This window comes from Ranitomeya variabilis, chromosome 7 (assembly GCF_051348905.1).
Source record: "Ranitomeya variabilis isolate aRanVar5 chromosome 7, aRanVar5.hap1, whole genome shotgun sequence".
NCBI lineage: Eukaryota > Metazoa > Chordata > Amphibia > Anura > Dendrobatidae > Ranitomeya > Ranitomeya variabilis.
Genome location: NC_135238.1, coordinates 219125750 through 219143743, shown reverse-complemented (window position 1 = coordinate 219143743; position 17994 = coordinate 219125750). Strand labels below are relative to the sequence as shown.

At 45.1% G+C, this 17994-nt stretch overlaps 1 protein-coding gene across 4 annotated transcripts in view; it reads left to right on the top strand.

Annotated features, from left to right (window-relative positions):
• The first annotated feature begins 867 nt into the window (after positions 1 to 867).
• Positions 868 to 17994, top strand: part of GALNT13 (polypeptide N-acetylgalactosaminyltransferase 13) — a 371281-nt gene continuing 354154 nt past the window's right edge. For all 4 annotated transcript variants that reach the window (XR_013217812.1, XM_077272937.1, XM_077272936.1 and 1 more), the window contains exon 1: positions 868 to 1507. Coding sequence is in view for 3 of the 4 variants with exons in the window: in XM_077272937.1 (XP_077129052.1) it covers positions 1366 to 1507 (142 nt within the window). In the remaining variant the exon portion in view is untranslated. The remainder of the gene's footprint in view (positions 1508 to 17994) is intronic.

The window sequence follows — 17994 nt, the reverse complement described above, 5'->3', positions numbered from 1 at the left end:
TAACTGCAGCTGTACTGCGCCTTGTTCACCATACGACAATATTGCAACGATCCCCAACTTGTGATTGTCCATCTATTGTAAAACTTCAACTCCCAGCATGCCCTGACAAAGATCGGAAACCAATGTTCTGCTGGCGTATAAGTGTCAGTTGCTAAGTCATTCGTAATTTTTTGACATTTTAATCAAGGTGGTGGCTTCCTGATCTTCAAATCTAGGTATTATCATTATGCATTGCTTATATCCTTCACATACAGTATATACATGCAGGATCACTGATGACATATATATATATATTAACCACTTACCATAAATGCACCTTGTGTCTTTTCTGACCTAGTAAAGACGTAGGGAAGGGATGACCTCTAAAATATGCAGACAGGGATAATAAAGGGATTTACATATTTATATTTGTTGCTTTTTTTCAATGTTGCAACTTAGTAACTAATTACAAATTTGTAAGAAAATTGATAATAAATGCAGCAAATATTGTAAGATTGTAATATCAATGATGGGAGTCCTGGGTCCACGACATGATATGCAGTACCGTCTTTCTCCGCTGCTCCTCATTCTCTCCATCTCGCCTCTATTATGTCTGGTCTATTACACAGCTGCCTTGTCTTTTGCAGCCTTTTGTGACCTCGATGTGCAGCTGATCTGCAGACGTACAAAGCGCTCAGCATTTATTCTAAGCTCCCTCTGTTTAACCTTCTGCTTTCCAAACTGCAGTCATAAACTAAAGTGTCGCCTGCACTTCCAAAATGGGAATATTTTTTTTGCACCCAATCAGGAGCTGAGAATCCCCGACCAATCAGGTCCCTGGTTACATTCTGAATCCCGGTTCATAATATCTCAAGGATTCCTTGGCGAGGAATCAGTCATGTAAGGAGGTTGTGTTTTACATTCCTCTTGGCTGTATGTATTTGCACGGATGCATGCAGAGGAGATGCTAATTTTCGCGAGAAAGACAAGCCAGAATTGGAAAAAAAAGGAGGGCTGAGCAAGTGATATAGGAGAAAAAAAAATAAAAGCCCCCCTCTTCGCTCAAGTAACCTGGCAACACAGAATCAGCAATTCCGTACAGTTCTCCTTTTCTGCATCTTGTCACCTCTAGCTGCTGCAGGCAAATCGCATATCAAGGTGCCCAGGCTGGATCCATCAGCCATGACAAATGCATTTCAATTAGCATCCGTCACAATCCCGAGGCCATAAATTAGCCTTAAAAGTTCATCAGTCGTCTTTCTGCTTTTAATTACGCTGGGATGTCCTTTTCCGGGCTTTCATGCTGGATTATATCTGGGAGGTTTGGACCGGTTTCAGCTGTGGCTCGTTCTCATATAGTGTGACAAGTAGAATCCTATTAAGGACATGAGAAGATTTATCTATTGCAAAGTGGTCCTGGCCACGTCGTTGGTGTGGGTGCTGGTGGATGTCTTCTTACTCCTCTACTTCAGTGAATGTAACAAATGTGATGACAGAAAGGACAGATCTTTACTGCCTGCACTAAGGGGTAAGATTCAACTCTATCACTGCATGGTCACTTTGTAGAGGGAACATGCTGCAGCCAGGAGCAAGAGCTTCAGGTGACATTGCAGAATTCCGTCTATTGTACATAATGCAGATTGTAGGCAGCAAGATACCTGGGAGGTGGATAGATTAGTCAACTGTGAGCAACAAAGTTTCAGACGGCCAAAAATAACCAATGCATGCGAAAGAAGTCAAAATTTACTTTACATGTAACGACGATATATTTGCTGCTTTACTTTGACTCTTTGGAACCACGTTGGTCAACTATGCAACATGTGTCACTAAAACAAGAGTCAAGCTTGACTGTTGTAATCTCCTGAGCATTGTTCTTGGACTTAAGTTGTCATTGAGGCATCTTCTGTAGCTCTAACAAAGTCCATAGCATCAATGTCAATTAATATATTTATTATTTTGGCTTGACTTTTTGGATTCTGTGTTGACCAACTGAGCAACATGTGTCAAGGGACAAGAGTCAAGCCTTCAGTTGTCATTGAGGCTTCTTCTATGGCTCCGACAATGTTCATGGCACCTATGTCAGTCAATACTCTCCCTTCAATGATACATTTTCTGTCTCATTATGATTTTTTGATTCCATGTTGGTCAACTGAGCAATATGTGCCAAGGTACAAGAGTCTTTTGCTCTTTTTTTTAAGGAATCGAGTTGTCATTGAGGCATCTCCTTTGACTAAATCAGAGTAACAGAGTCCATGGCACCTATGTCTGGCAATATTTTCCTGATATATTTGCTATTTTGCTTTGACTTTTTGGACATCACGTTGTTTAATAATGCAACATGTGTCAAGAAACAAGTCAAGCTTGACTATTGTAATTTCCTAAGCTTTGTTCTTTGAGTTGAGTTGTCATTGAAATGTCTTATATGACTCCATCAGCATCCGAGGCACCTATGCCAGTCAATATTTTCCCTTTAATAATATATCTGATATTTTGCTTTGACTTTTTTGGATGTCATGTTTGTCAACTGAGCAGCATGTGTCAAGAAACAAGTCAGCTCCACTGTTGTCATCTCCTAAGCTTTGTTCGTGGAGTTGGGTTGTCATTGAAATGTCTTATGCCACTTTAACAGAGTCCATAGCTCCTATAACAAAATTCTCCCTTAAATTATATATTTGCTGCTTTGCTTTTACTTTTTAGATATCATTTTGGCCAAATGAGCAACATGTGTCAAGGGACAAGAGTCAAGCCTTCAGTTGTCATTAAGGCATCTTCTGTGACTCCGACAGAGTCCATGGCATCAATGTCAGTCAACACTCTCTCTCTAATGATATATTTGTTGTTTTGCTTTGACTTTTTGGATTCTCTGTTGGTTAACTGAGCAACATGTGTTAAGGAACAAGAGTCAAGATTAATTATCTCCTAAGCTTTGTTCTTAGACTTGACTTGTTATTGAAATGTCTTATGTGACTCCAACAGCATTCATGTCACCTTGAAACAGTGGAAAAGCCATCAGTTGAGGTCCAACCTATATTTTATGGACCTCTTGATGACATTTGTGCTATGTCTATTCAAATTGGTTGCCCTTTATGGAAATTATGACAATGGGTTTAGTTCTAGATTGACTTTCTATATTCTATATGTTTGAGGGTTTCTGACATTACCCAGTACATTGTATAGTCAATAATCTCCCTTTATTGATATATTTGAAGTTTTGTTCTTGGAATTGAGTTGTCATTGAAATGTCTTAGGTGACTTCAACAGTGTTCATGGCACCTATAACAATCAAAATTCTCCCTTTAATGATTTAGTGGCTGCTTTGCTTTTACTTTTTGGATTCCTTGTTGGCCAACTGAGCAACATGGGCCAAGGGACAAGAGTCAAGCCTTGGCACATGTTGCTCAGTTGTTATTGAGAAGTTTTATGTGGCTCTGACAGAGTCCATGGCAAATACAGTATGTCAGACAATACTTTCTCTATAACAATATATTGGCTGTTTTGTTTTGACTTTTTAATTTTGTGTTGATTAATTGAGCAACATGTGTCAAGGAACAAGAGGAACAAGAGTCTTTTGATCTTTGTTCAATGAATTGAGTTGAGTTGTCATTGAGGCATCTCCTGTGACTCCATCAGAGTAACAGAGTTCATGGCACCTATGTCAGGCAATACTGTATTTGCTATTTTGCGTTAACTTTTTGGACATCATGTTTCACAACCAAGCAACATGTGTCAAGAAACAAGTCAAGCTCCAATGTTGTTATCTCCTAAGATTTGTTCTTGGACTTGAATTGTTATTGAAATTACATGTAACTTATGTGACTCCAACAGGATTTATGGCACCTATGACAGTTAATATTCTCCTTTTAATTATATATTTGAAGCATTGCTTTGAATTTTTTGGATTACATGTTGGTCAGCTGTGCAACATATGTCAAGAGACAAAAGTCAAGTCAGAGTTGTCATTGAAGCATCTTCTGTACCTCCGGCAGAGTTCATAGCAGATATGTCGGTCAATACTCTCCCTCCAATGTTATATTTGTCGTTTTGCTTTGACTTTTTGGATTCTACGTTGGTCAACTGTGCAACATATGTAAAGGGACGACAAGCATCAAACCTGATTATTGTCATTTCCAAACCTTAGTTCTAAGACTTGAGTAATCATTGAGGCATGTTCTGTGTCTTAAACAAAGTCCATTGTAACTTTTGATAGTCAAGGTTCTGAAGAAACTGGTGAAACCATCAATGGAGGTCCAACCCATACTTGATGCACCTCTTGATGACATTTATGCTCTTTCCATTTAAGTTAATTAACCTTTATGCAAATTTTGACAATGATTTCAGTTCTAGATTTACTTTATATGTTCTCCACATTTGAGGCTTTCTGAAGCTATGTAGTACATTGCATAGTTCTATAATGCTAGGGCTGGCAGAACGCACTGAGTAAATATTGAGATAATATAGGTGTGTTCGCAGCCCGGGGTCCACCGTGCAGGAGTGGAACCTGCTGCTAGTAAATGGCGGCACTATATGGCAGTACAATGCCAGTATAGACACGGGTTCAGTCACCCGGTCTGTATAGGAGCGAACTCTGTTGCTTCACAGAGTCGCCGGGATTAGGATAACACTGTGCCCTGTTAACTTCACAGAGGATCACAGCTCACTAACAGAGCAGATAGCATACAGTGGTCATACAGTCAGCATCAGCACACAAACAACTCCTCTCCGGAGGTGCCAGAATTCTAGTGGCTATACGCCAGCCCTAAATTCACACACGAACTCCTCTCCGGAGGTGCCAGAATTCTACTGTAGTGGCTATACAGCCGACCCTGAGCACATGCAGACAGACCACAAGGTAGCTAAGCTCATAAACATAGGTTGATACTAGCCTCACGGCCATGCGCACCCTTTATAGAGAAATCTCTCCAGGACCATCCTAGTGGTCCAATAAGAACTGCTTCAGGACCTAAGCATGTGACCCCCGACCTCCAATGAGAGGTTATCCCTTGGGCATGCTCAGTAGCGGAAAAGCAGGACTTAGTCCCATGTTGTGAACTCCGTTTTCAGGCTCCCTCTTGTGGTCACAGATGGTATTGTGTGACTTTGGTTTTTTGGCTCCCCCTGGTGGTTTGGTTTATTATCCTGTGGGTCTGGCTGGATCAGCTGCCTCGTTATTCACCAGGGAGGCTCCTATTTAGCTCTGCTTCACTTCCACTTGTTGCCGGCTGTCAATGTATTCAGTGCTATTCTGATTACTCCTGATTATCTCGTTTTCTGCCTCTTCAGGATAAGCTAAGTTCTGTTTGAATATTATTTGCTCATCTGCCTGCAATATGATTTCTGTGTATGATGAGTCTAGTCCAGCTTGCTAACATGTGATTTCTTTTTGCTGGTAAGCTCTGGGGTACGGAGTTGCTTCCCCCGCACTGTTAGTTGGTGCGGGGGCTCGAGCAATCTCTGCGTGGATATTTTGAATAGGGTTTTTTATTGACCGCACAGTTTCCTTCCTATTTTCTGCTATCTAGTATTAGCGGGCCTCATTTGCTAAATCTGATTTCATCCCTGCGTTTGTGCTTTCCCCTTAAGTCACCGTTAATATTTGTGGGGGCTATTCTATATCTTTGGGGTCTTCCACTGAGGCAAGTGAGGACTTACTTTCCCTCCAGGAATAGTCAGTTTCTCAGGCCGTGACGAGACGTCTAGGATTTTTTAGGTAACGTTCCACGGCTGCCTATAGTTGTTTGCGGATAGGATCAGGTTGCGGTCAATCTAGTTACCACTTCCCCAGAGCTAGTAGTCTGTTCAGTTACTTAGCTAGTCCGTCCTGCGATCCTTGCCACTAGGATCATAACAGTACAGCCGGCCAGTAAAGTGTTAATTGCATGGCAGAAGCAGGAGAAAAGAAGCTTGGAGATATTTTTTTTTTTTTTTTTGCTGCCGTGTGTCTAGCTGCTGTGAGTCTGGCTTCTCTCCTCCTCTTAATCTTGGTGTGGCTCTGAGTTCAGCTGCTGATATGGATATCCAGAGTTAGCCTCCAGTGTAGATCATCTTGCTGCAAGGGTACAAAGTATTCAGGATTTTGTTGTGCACAGTCCTATGTCAGAGCCTAGAATACCTATTCCGGAGCTGTTTTCTGGAGATAGATCTAGGTTCCTGAATTTTAAGAACAATTGCAAGTTATTTCTTTCTTTGAAACCTCGTTCCTCTGGGGATTCTGTTCAGCAAGTTAAGATTATTATTTCTTTCTTGCGTGGCGACCCTCAAGATTGGGCCTTCGTATTGGCACCAGGGGATCCTGCATTGCTCAGTGTGGATGCGTTTTTTCTGGCCCTTGGATTGCACTATGAGGAACCTAATCTTGAGAACCAGGCTGAAAAAGCGTTGGCCCTCTCTCAGGGGCAAGATAATGCAGAGGTGTACTGCCAGAAATTTTGGAAATGGTCGGTGCTTACTCAATGGAATGAGTGTGCCCTGGCTGCAAATTTCAGAAAAGGTCTTTCTGAAGCCATTAAGAATGTCATGGTGGGGTTCCCTACGCCTGCAGGTCTGAATGAGTCAATGACTCTGGCCATTCAGATTGATCGGCGTTTGCGGGAGCGCAAACCTGCGCACCATTTGGTGGTGTCTTCTGAACAGACACCTGAGTCTATGCAATGTGATAGAATTCTGACCAGAAGTGAACGGCAAAATTATAGACGGCAAAATGGGTTGTGCTTTTACTGTGGTGACTCAGCTCATGTTATCTCAGCATGCTCTAAGCGCACAAAAAAGAATGATAAATCTGTCACCATCGGTACTTTACAGCCTAAGTTTATTTTGTCTGTTACCCTGATTTGTTCCCTGTCATCGTACCCGGTTATGGCTTTTGTGGATTCAGGTGCTGCCCTGAGTCTGATGGATTTGTCATTTGCCAGGCGCTGTGGTTTTGTTTTGGAGCCTTTAAGATTCCCTATTCCACTAAGGGGAATTGATGCTACACTATTGGCTACGAATAAACCTCAGTACTGGACACAAGTGACCATGTGCATGACTCCTGTTCATCAGGAGGTGATTCGCTTTCTTGTATTGCATAATTTGCATGATGTTGTCGTGTTGGGCCTGCCATGGTTGCAGACTCATAATCCAGTCCTCGATTGGAAAGCAATGTCTGTGTCAAGTTGGGGTTGTCAGGGAATTCATGGTGACGCTCCTGTGGTGTCAATTGCTTCATCCACTCCTTCTGAGGTCCCTGCGTTTTTGTCACATTACCAGGATGTATTTGATGAGCCCAAACTCAGTTCTCTACCTCCTCATAGGGATTGTGATTGTGCTATAAATTTGATTCCTGGTAGTAAGTTTCCTAAGGGACGACTTTTCAATTTGTCAGTGCCGGAGCATGCTGCTATGCGGACTTATATAAAGGAGTCTTTGGAGAAAGGACATATTCGCCCCTCCTCCTCCCCTCTTGGTGCGGGGTTCTTTTTTGTGGCTAAGAAGGATGGTTCCTTGAGACCTTGTATTGATTATCGCCTTCTAAACAAAATCACGGTCAAATTTCAGTATCCTTTGCCATTGTTATCTGATCTGTTTGCTCGCATTAGGGGGTCTAGTTGGTTCACCAAGATAGATCTTCGTGGTGCGTATAACCATGTGCGTATTAAGCAGGGTGATGAATGGAAAACTGCATTTAATACGCCCGAAGGCCATTTTGAGTACTTGGTGATGCCTTTTGGACTTTCTAACGCTCCTTCTGTCTTTCAGTCCTTTATGCACGACATCTTCCGCGAATATCTGGATAAATTTATGATTGTGTATCTGGATGATATTCTGTTTTTTTTCGGATGATTGGGAGTCCCATGTTAAGCAGGTCAGGATGGTGTTTCAGGTCCTGCGTGCCAATGCTTTATTTGTGAAGGGCTCAAAATGTCTTTTTGGAGTCCAGAAGGTCTCTTTTTTGGGTTTCATTTTTTCTCCTTCTGCTATTGAGATGGACCCAGTCAAGGTTCAGGCTATTCATGACTGGACTCAGCCTACATCTGTTAAGAGTCTTCAGAAGTTCTTGGGTTTTGCTAATTTTTACCGTCGCTTCATCGCTAATTTTTCTGGTGTTGTTAAGCCATTGACGGATTTGACCAAGAAGGGTTCTGATGTTACTAATTGGTCTCCTGCGGCTGTGGAGGCCTTTTGGGAGCTGAAGCGACGGTTTTCTTCGGCTCCGGTCTTATGTCAGCCAGACGTCTCCCTTCCTTTCCAGGTCGAGGTTGATGCTTCTGAGATTGGAGCGGGGGCTGTTTTGTCGCAGAGAAGCTCTGATGGCTCTGTGATGAAGCCATGTGCTTTCTTTTTAAGAAAGTTTTCGCCTGCCGAGCGGAATTATGATGTTGGTAATTGGGAGTTGTTGGCTATGAAGTGGGCATTTGAGGAGTGGCGACATTGGCTCGAGGAAGCTAAGCATCGTGTGGTGGTCTTGACTGATCACAAGAATTTGATTTATCTCGAGTCGGCCAAGCGGCTGAATCCTAGACAGGCTCGTTGGTCGTTGTTTTTCTCTCGTTTTGATTTCGTGGTCTCATACCTGCCTGGTTCGAAGAATGTGAAGGCTGATGCTCTTTCTAGGAGTTTTGTGCCTGACTCTCCTGGTGATTCAGAGCCAGCTGGTATCCTCAGAGAAGGGGTGATTTTGTCTGCCATCTCCCCAGATTTGCGACGAGTGCTGCAGGAGTTTCAGGCGGATAGACCTGACCGTTGTCCACCGGAGAGACTGTTTGTCCCGGATAGATGGACCAGCAGAGTTATTTCCGAGGTTCATTCTTCGGTGTTGGCAGGCCATCCTGGGATTTTTGGTACCAGAGATTTGGTGGCTAGGTCCTTCTGGTGGCCTTCCTTGTCGCGGGATGTGCGTTCCTTTGTGCAGTCTTGTGGAATTTGTGCTCGGGCTAAGCCTTGCTGTTCTCGTGCCAGTGGCTTGTTGTTGCCTTTGCCTGTCCCGAAGAGGCCTTGGACACACATTTCCATGGATTTTATTTCAGATTTCCCTGTCTCTCAGAGAATGTCGGTCATTTGGGTGGTGTGTGATCGTTTTTCTAAAATGGTCCATTTGGTGCCCTTGCCTAAGTTGCCTTCCTCCTCCGAGTTGGTTCCTCTGTTTTTTCAAAATGTGGTTCGTTTGCACGGGATCCCTGAAAATATTGTTTCCGACAGAGGATCCCAGTTTGTGTCTAGATTTTGGCGGACCTTTTGTGCTAAGATGGGCATTAATTTGTCTTTTTCGTCGGCCTTCCATCCTCAGACGAATGGCCAAACCGAGCGCACTAATAAGACTTTGGAAACCTATTTAAGATGTTTTGTTTCTGCTGATCAGGACGACTGGGTGACTTTTTTGCCATTGGCCGAGTTTGCCCTTAATAATCGGGCTAGTTCTGCTACTTTGGTTTCGCCTTTTTTTTGTAATTCAGGGTTTCATCCTCGTTTTTCCTCGGGTCAGGTGGAGTCTTCTGACTGTCCTGGAGTGGATGTTGTGGTGGATAGGTTGCATCAGATTTGGAATCATGTGGTGGACAATTTGAAGCTGTCACAAGAGAAGGCTCAGCGCTTTGCCAACCGCCGTCGCTGTGTGGGTCCCCGACTTCGCGTTGGGGATTTGGTGTGGTTGTCTTCTCGCTTTGTTCCTATGAAGGTTTCCTCTCCTAGGTTTAAGCCTCGGTTTATCGGTCCTTATAAGATTTTGGAAGTCCTTAACCCTGTGTCATTTTGTTTGGACCTCCCGGCATCGTTTGCTATTCATAATGTGTTCCATCGGTCGTTGTTGCGGAGGTATGTGGTGCCTGTGGTTCCTTCGGTTGAGCCTCCTGCCCCTGTGCTGGTTGAGGGAGAATTGGAATACGTGGTGGAGAAGATCTTGGATTCTCGTATTTCTAGACGGAGGCTTCAGTATTTGGTTAAGTGGAAAGGCTATGGTCAGGAGGATAATTCCTGGGTTGTCGCCTCTGATGTTCATGCGGCCGATTTGGTTCGTGCCTTCCATGTGGCTCACCCTGATCGCCCTGGGGGTTTTGATGAGGGTTCGGTGACCCCTCCTCAAGGGGGGGGTACTGTTGTGAACTCTGTTTTCAGGCTCCCTCTTGTGGTCACAGATGGTATTGTGTGACTTTGGTTTTTTGGCTCCCCCTGGTGGTTTGGTTTATTATCCTGCGGGTCTGGCTGGATCAGCTGCCTCGTTATTCACCAGGGAGGCTCCTATTTAGCTCTGCTTCACTTCCACTTGTTGCCGGCTGTCAATGTATTCAGTGCTATTCTGATTACTCCTGATTATCTCGTTTTCTGCCTCTTCAGGATAAGCTAAGTTCTGTTTGAATATTTTTTGCTCATCTGCCTGCAATATGATTTCTGTGTATGATGAGTCTAGTCCAGCTTGCTAACATGTGATTTCTTTTTGCTGGTAAGCTCTGGGGCACGGAGTTGCTTCCCCCACACCGTTAGTTGGTGCGGGGGCTCGAGCAATCTCTGCGTGGATATTTTGAATAGGGTTTTTTATTGACCGCACAGTTTCCTTCCTATTTTCTGCTATCTAGTATTAGCGGGCCTCATTTGCTAAATCTGATTTCATCTCTGCGTTTGTGCTTTCCCCTTAACTCACCATTAATATTTGTGGGGGGCTATTCTATATCTTTGGGGTCTTCCACTGAGGCAAGTGAGGACTTACTTTCCCTCCAGGAATAGTCAGTTTCTCAGGCCGTGACGAGACGTCTAGGATTTTTTAGGTAACGTTCCACGGCTGCCTATAGTTGTTTGCGGATAGGATCAGGTTGCGGTCAATCTAGTTACCACTTCCCCAGAGCTAGTAGTCTGTTCAGTTACTTAGCTAGTCCGTCCTGCGATCCTTGCCACTAGGATCATAACAGTCCCAGGAGCATCTGCTCGCCGCAGAACAGTGCTGGTTACAATGGCTGAGCCTGGAAGATCAGCAGTAACCGAGCGCACAGTATTTGCCTGAGCCAGATGCTGGGACCGACGTCCCCACTGAGCAGGCTCCACTGCGGCTGAAGAAGAATGGGAGACCGCAGCGGAGGTGGTTGGAGATTCCCCCTGTGCAGCAGTGGGAACTCGCCACCTAACATTACCCCCCTCCTTGGGCCTCGCTATGCTCAGAGGCAGCAATGAGTTGCAGAGCCCGAATGTGCTCAGCAGGTTCCCAGGACCTGTCCTCTGGGCCATAGTCCTTCCAATCCACCAAATAACATTTTTTGCCATGTACCACCTTACACCCCAAGATAGCGTTCACTTCATAATCATCCGTAGATGAACCCGATGTCCCGGCAAATGACTCAGAAAACCGGGACATGTGAACAGGCTTTAGAAGAGACACATGAAAGGTGTCGGTGATACCTAGGCGTGGAGGAAGGGCCAAACGGTAGACCACAGGGTTAAACTGTTCCAGGACCTTGAAGGGACCCAAGTAGCGAGGTGCAAAGTTAGTGAACTCAACTTGCAGCCGGATGTTACAGGCGGAGAGCCACACTAAGTCGCAAGGAGCAAAGGTCGGAGCGGGGTGCCGATGTGCATCGGTGAAGGGCCTTATTCTCTTCTTGGAAGCCCGGATGGCATCCTGAGTGCGGTCCCAAATGTCACGTGCCTCCACAGCCCAGTCTACCACCCTGGAATCAGCGGAAGACGGGCATAGGCACAGGAACACGCGGCTACTGGCTGACTATGGAGTCGGCTATAGCGTTGTTTAGCGCAAACTCTGCCCTCGGTAGCAAGGATGCCCAGTCATCCTGCCTAACAGAGACAAAATGTCGCAGATATGTGACCAAGGTCTGGTTAACCCTCTCTACCAACCCATTCGTCTCAGGATGGTATGCTGAAGAGAGATTCAACTCGATGCTGAGTAGATGACAAAGCTCTCTCCAGAAACGAGACGCAAATTGGGGACCCTGGTCGCTGACAATTTTGTCCGGCATACCGTGTAGGCGGAAAATATGTTTTATAAACAACGTTGCCAAGGCCCGTGCAGAAGGTAGCCGTGGAAGAGGCACCAAGTGCACCATTTTAGAAAAATGGTCGGTGATTACCCAAATGATGGTGCAGCCACGGGACTTGGGTAAGCCCACCACAAAGTCCATCCCGACCACCTCCCAGGGCCTGTCTGCCACCAGCAGGGGATAAAGTAACCCAGCTGGCCATTGTCAAGGAGACTTTTTCTTGGCGCAGGAGACACACAACAGAATAATATCTCCGATATCACGGGCCATATGCGGCCACCAGTACGTCCTCGCCAGAAGCTCAGATGTCCTTTTGGTCCCAAAGTGTCCACCCACCCTGGACGAGTGAGCCCAAGAGAGAACCTCCGGTTGCAAATTTGATGGCTCAAAAGTCTTGCCTGGGGGCACAGACTAGCGAAACTGGAACCACGGTCCTCAGGTTCTCAGAAGGGACAATAAGCCGAGGTCCCTCCTCCTCCGATGATGACACTACGGAGCGGGAGAGAGAGTCTGCATGAATGTTCTTCTCCCCGGAGAGAAAATGGAGGGTGAAATGGAACCGGGAGAAGAACAGGGACCATCTGGCCTGGCGAGAATTTAGCCGCTTGGCAGTCTGTATATAGACCAAATTCTTGTGGTCGGTGTAAATGAGGAAGGGAAAGCGAGCCCCCTCCAGGAGGTGTCTCCACTCTGAGAAAGCCAACTTCATGGCTAGCAACTCCCTGTCCCTGATGGAATAATTCCTCTCCGCTGGTGTGAAGGTCTTGGAGAAGAAGAAGCAAGGATGATTCCGACCTTGAGCATCCTCCTGGAAGAGGACTGCTCCAGCACCAACGGAAGAGGCATCCACCTCCATAATAAAAGGTTTATCAACATTGAGGCGATGTAAAATGGGAGAGCTAGCAAAGTGTGACTTTATTGAGAGAAAGGCTCTGGAAATCTCCTCCTACCACAATTTGGGATTTGCTCCCTTTTTGGTGAGGGCAACCAATGGAGCTACCAAAGTTGAGAAGTGGGGAATGAACTGGCGATTGTAATTAATGAACCCCATAAAGCCCTGCACCGCTTTGAGAGAATGGGGTTCCTGCCAGTCCATCACAGCCTGTAGCTTGGCAGGATCCATAGCCAATCCCTGGGCAGAGATGATATAGCCAAGGAAAGGCAAGGACTCCGGCTCAAACACACACTTCTCCAATTTGGCTTAGAGGGAGTTTGCCCATAGGAGGTCAAAGACTTTGCAAACATCTCTCCGGTGGGAGTCTATATCTTCAGAGTAGATGAGAATATCATCCAGATAAACTACGACAGAGGTAGAAAGCATATCCCGGAAGATATCATTCACAAAGTCTTGGAAAACGGCAGGGGCATTTCAGAGCCCGAAGGGCATCACCAGGTATTCATAGTGCCCGTCCCTGGTGTTAAATGCCGTCTTCCATTCGTCCCCCTCACGGATGCGAATCAGATTGTAAGCACCCCGCAGATCTAGTTTAGTAAATACCCTCGCTCCCCCACAACCTGTCGAATAGTTCTGATGTCAGAGGCAGAGGGTATTTATTCTTAATGGTGATGGCGTTAAGACCCCTGTAATCAATGCATGGATGTAGTTCTCCGTTCTTCTTCTGCACGAAGAAGAACCCTGCCCCTGCAGGTGACCAAGGATGAGCCCTGTGTCAGTGCCAGCAGTTGGAGGGCCGTATCATGAGTGACTTGAGGTCTCAAAAAGACCTGTTTCAGAGTGCTCAGGAACCGGAGAGCACTCTACACCACACGATCTTCGCGCTCACACAGCGGCGTAGCCCACTCCAACGCCCTGTCTGACAAGAGCGATATGATGAATCCCACTTTAGCTGACTCTGAGGGGAAACGTGCAGCCAGGAGCTCAAGGTGTATTGCACACTGGTTCATGAATCCCCTGCATGACTTGCTATCGCCAGAGTACCTATCTGGCAGCGGGAGGCGGGATAAGGTCGGAACAGAGGTGGCAGTGGACAAACTAGCTGCAGCCACGCTAGCAGCCTGAACAGCTACTGCAGTAACATCCACAGCTGAAGTTTTGCGCTCGAGAGCCACCAACCTGCCCTCTAGCTGCTGGATGTACCGCTGCAGTCACTGTTCGTCCGCCATTACTAGCCAGATCCTGGTTCTAGTATAATGTTAGGGCCGGCAGAACGCACCGAGTAAATATTGAGATAATATAGGTGCATTCGCAGCCCGGGGTCCACCGTGCAGGAGTGGAACCTGCTTCTAGTAAATGGCGGCACTATATGGCGGTACAACGCCAGAATAGACAAGGGTACAGTCACCCGGTTTCTATAGGAGCGAACTCTGTTGCTTCACAGAGTCGCCGGGATTAGGATAACACTGTGCCCTGTTAACTTCACAGAGGATCACAGCTCACTAAAAGAGCAGATAGCATACAGTGGTCATACAGTCAGCATCGGCACACAAACAACTCCTCTCCGGAGGGGCCGGAATTCTAGTGGCTATACGCCAGCCCTAAATTCACACACACAAACTCCTCTCCGGAGGTGTCAGAATTCTAGTGGCTATACAGCCGGCCCTGAGCACATGCAGACAGACCACAAGGTAGCTAACCTCATAAACATAGGTTGATACTAGTGCATGGCCTTGCGGCCATGCAAACCTTTTATAGAGAAAGCTCTCCAGGACCTTCCTAGCGGTCCAATAGGAACTGCTTCTGGACCTGAGCATGTGACGCCTGACCTCCAATGAGAGGTCATCCCTTGGGCATGCTCAGTAGCGGAAAAGCAGGACTTTGTCCCAGGAGCATCTGCTCGCCGCAGAATAGTGCTGGACTGGTTACACTGGCTGAGCCTGGAAGATCAGCAGTAACCAAGCACACAGTATCTGCCTGAGCCAGATGCTGGGACCGACGTCTCCGCTGAGCAGGCACCACTGCGGTTGAAGAAGAATGGGAGACCGCAGTGGAGGTGGTTTGAGATTCCCCCTGTGCAGTGGCGGGAACTTGACACCTAATATATAATAGCATAGATTGAAGTTGTTCAAGGGAACATTACAATTCACAAAGTAGATTAACATTTCTTGAAAAAAATATTCTACAGTTGAACAAGAAGCTTTAAAGATGATTTTCTACGACTACCAGGTTTAGGTAAGAAAATATGGACTGTCTCCATACAGTTCTTAAGATTTGATCCTGGAAATTGCCGCCACGGGTAGGCAATTGATAAATGAGAACATTTTATATATGGATCAGAAGTGGTCACCAAGATAACAAAAAAAAAACTATGGAATGAAGGACAAAAAAATTGAAAAGTAGAAGTATTTTTTAACTTTTCTCAATTAACTTTATTAATCTATACAACTTTTAAATATGACATTTCATCGTTAAGATGAAATTCAGTATGTCTTGTGATACGTGCAGCCTAAAAATAAGGGGTTCTATGAGAATGAAAAAAAAAAAGATTTGCTAATTTCTGAACACCACTTTTGGTGGACCATGGACCCGTTTACGTGAACACTGCAATACCAAACATATTCCATGGCGTGGCGCTGTATTTGGAATAAAAGCAGACTGCCGTTTGGTTCTTGTACAACCTGTTTTACAATAATCCCTTAAAGTGATTTAACACGTTAACGTCTAATCTTAGACTCCCCATCTATTTACAGATGTATTAATGGTTAGAAGGGGAATCTAGATATAATTTTAGGGATTCTTGTGAATCGGGTCCATTATTAGCAGTAGATGCTGCTCCTGTTAGGTGAGACTGATACATTTTTATCCTATTTGGATACTTCCTGGGGTTTGTATTTAAAGGGAATGTCACCCAAAATTTGCTTATAAGCTAAGGCCACCGGCATCAGGGTCTTATCTACAGCATTCTGTAATGACGTAGATAAGCCCCCGATGTAACCTGCAAGATAAGAAAATCACGTTATATTATACTCACCCAGGGGCGGTCCTGCTGCGGTCCGGGTCCGATAGGCGTCGCGGTCGGGGTCCGGCGCCTCCCATCTACATACGATGACGTCCTCTTCTTTTCTTCCTGCCGGGCTCCTGCGCAGGCGTAATTCTCTCCCCTGTTGAGGGCAGCGTAAAGTACTGCAGTGCGCAGGCGCCGGGAAAGGTCAGAGAGGCCCAGCGCCTGCGCACTGCAGTACTTTGCTCTGCCCTCAATAGGGGAGAGAATTACGCCTGCGCAGGAGCTGCGGCAGGAAGAAAAGAAGAGGACGTCATCGTATGAAGACGGGAGGCGCCAGACCCGGACCGCGACACCCATTGTACCCGAACCGGGACCGCCATTGGGTGAGTATAATATAACGTGATTTTCTTATCTTGCAGGATACATCGGGGGCTTATCAACGTCATTGCAGAATGCTGTAGATAAGCCCCTGATGCCGGTGGCCTTAGCTTATAGGCAAATTTTGGGGGTGACAGGTTCCCTTTAATCGGATAATCTGGTTAAATTATATATGAGGTGTTTGCGTAGATGGGAAAGAGCATACAAAAACAATTTGATGGACACAAGTCTTACAAGTAGACCCTTCACCCCCATTTCTACCCTTATGGTCCATGCACATTGCAATGCTGAATGCGTACATTTTCTAAAGACCCTAAGGGTCTATATCAGTATCTATTGGCAGTTAGGAAGGGGCAACTGTATGGCGTCCTCTTAAAGCATCATATTCTACCTTTAAAAAGCGATGCTTCTGATGGAGACCTCCTCCTTCAAACGTCATGTGTTGAGCCATAAAAGACTTGGATCGTCCTATCATACATATGTACCCTGAGATCTGAAGTACGGCAATGTGCCTGTGCCATAACTTGGATCGATGCTGGAGACACTCAATAGCTTCCATAATAATATGCTATCAGCATTTATTTTGCTAAAGGCATGGTCCCTTACGGACAATCATGAACATCACACAGTGGGTCCTACGTTCAAGATCCCCCTATATAAGCAATTTATCACCTTCCATTCTGGATATAATTGGTCCATCCATATTCACCTGAATAGCCACCCCGCAGTACCAGATTTCCCCATCAGTGGCCACCGCAGGTGATTACAAATTTGCTATACAATATTACCATTTTTCTCAGGGACAATTTAATTAATGCATTATTATTAATAATATTTTTTTTATTTTGTAAGACCAGGGTCAATTTTATCACTTTAGTAAAATGACTCTTGAGTTTGCATGAAATCATCACATCAGTTCTGTAGAATTACAATGATTTATACAGTGACGTTCGTGATATATGATTTAGTTGGGTACAACACATTATAATATATATATATATTTATATATTTATATATATACTGAGATAGATGGAGTGATTACACAGCAGTTTCAAGATAAACGTCTGCACTGAATGAAATGAATAATTTGCCATTTGCCAAATGAAAATACATTAAATGATATAGGCTTATTTATGGTAGGCCGTAAAAAAACACTTTGTCAAATATATCCCTTGGGATCATTTCATGTGGCGGATTCCACAGTGTGTGTTATTGTCTGCTGGACCTTTAAGGCCCGTTGAATCTATGGGTTCTCCTGTGGGCCAGTCTGATGAAGTCCTGAAATATCTCTACGAACTGGAGATGTGTCTCTATGTGCATCTAGTTGCCAACTGTCAAAGTCCTGGACTGAAGCAGACAGGGTAATATAAATCTTTCCCAAAAGTGGGCATTGCAAGGTCGGCCAAAGGTATTCCTGGGAGGGACTGATCTGGGGTGGGGTTATATTAGAACATCTAAAATGTATTTATTATTATTTAATGGCTTTCCGTTCGATCTCAAGCCATAGCGACTTGATGGATGAACGATGTGTAGGAAGATCGATCTTGTCCAAGCCTAGATAGATCCACCAGGGTCTTCTCTTCCGTTGCCTTGATAGAATCAAGCCATCAGGTTGCTGGTCTTCCTCTTCACCTTGTTCCTTCTATTCTTCCGACCATGATGAGAGTACAACTAAGGAATTCTAAACATTAGGGTATCTGAAATTAAAGGAAGCTTCATTTATTTGGTATTTTATATAAGGGATCTTGATAGAAAAAAATTAGAAAGGGAAAGAGCCAACC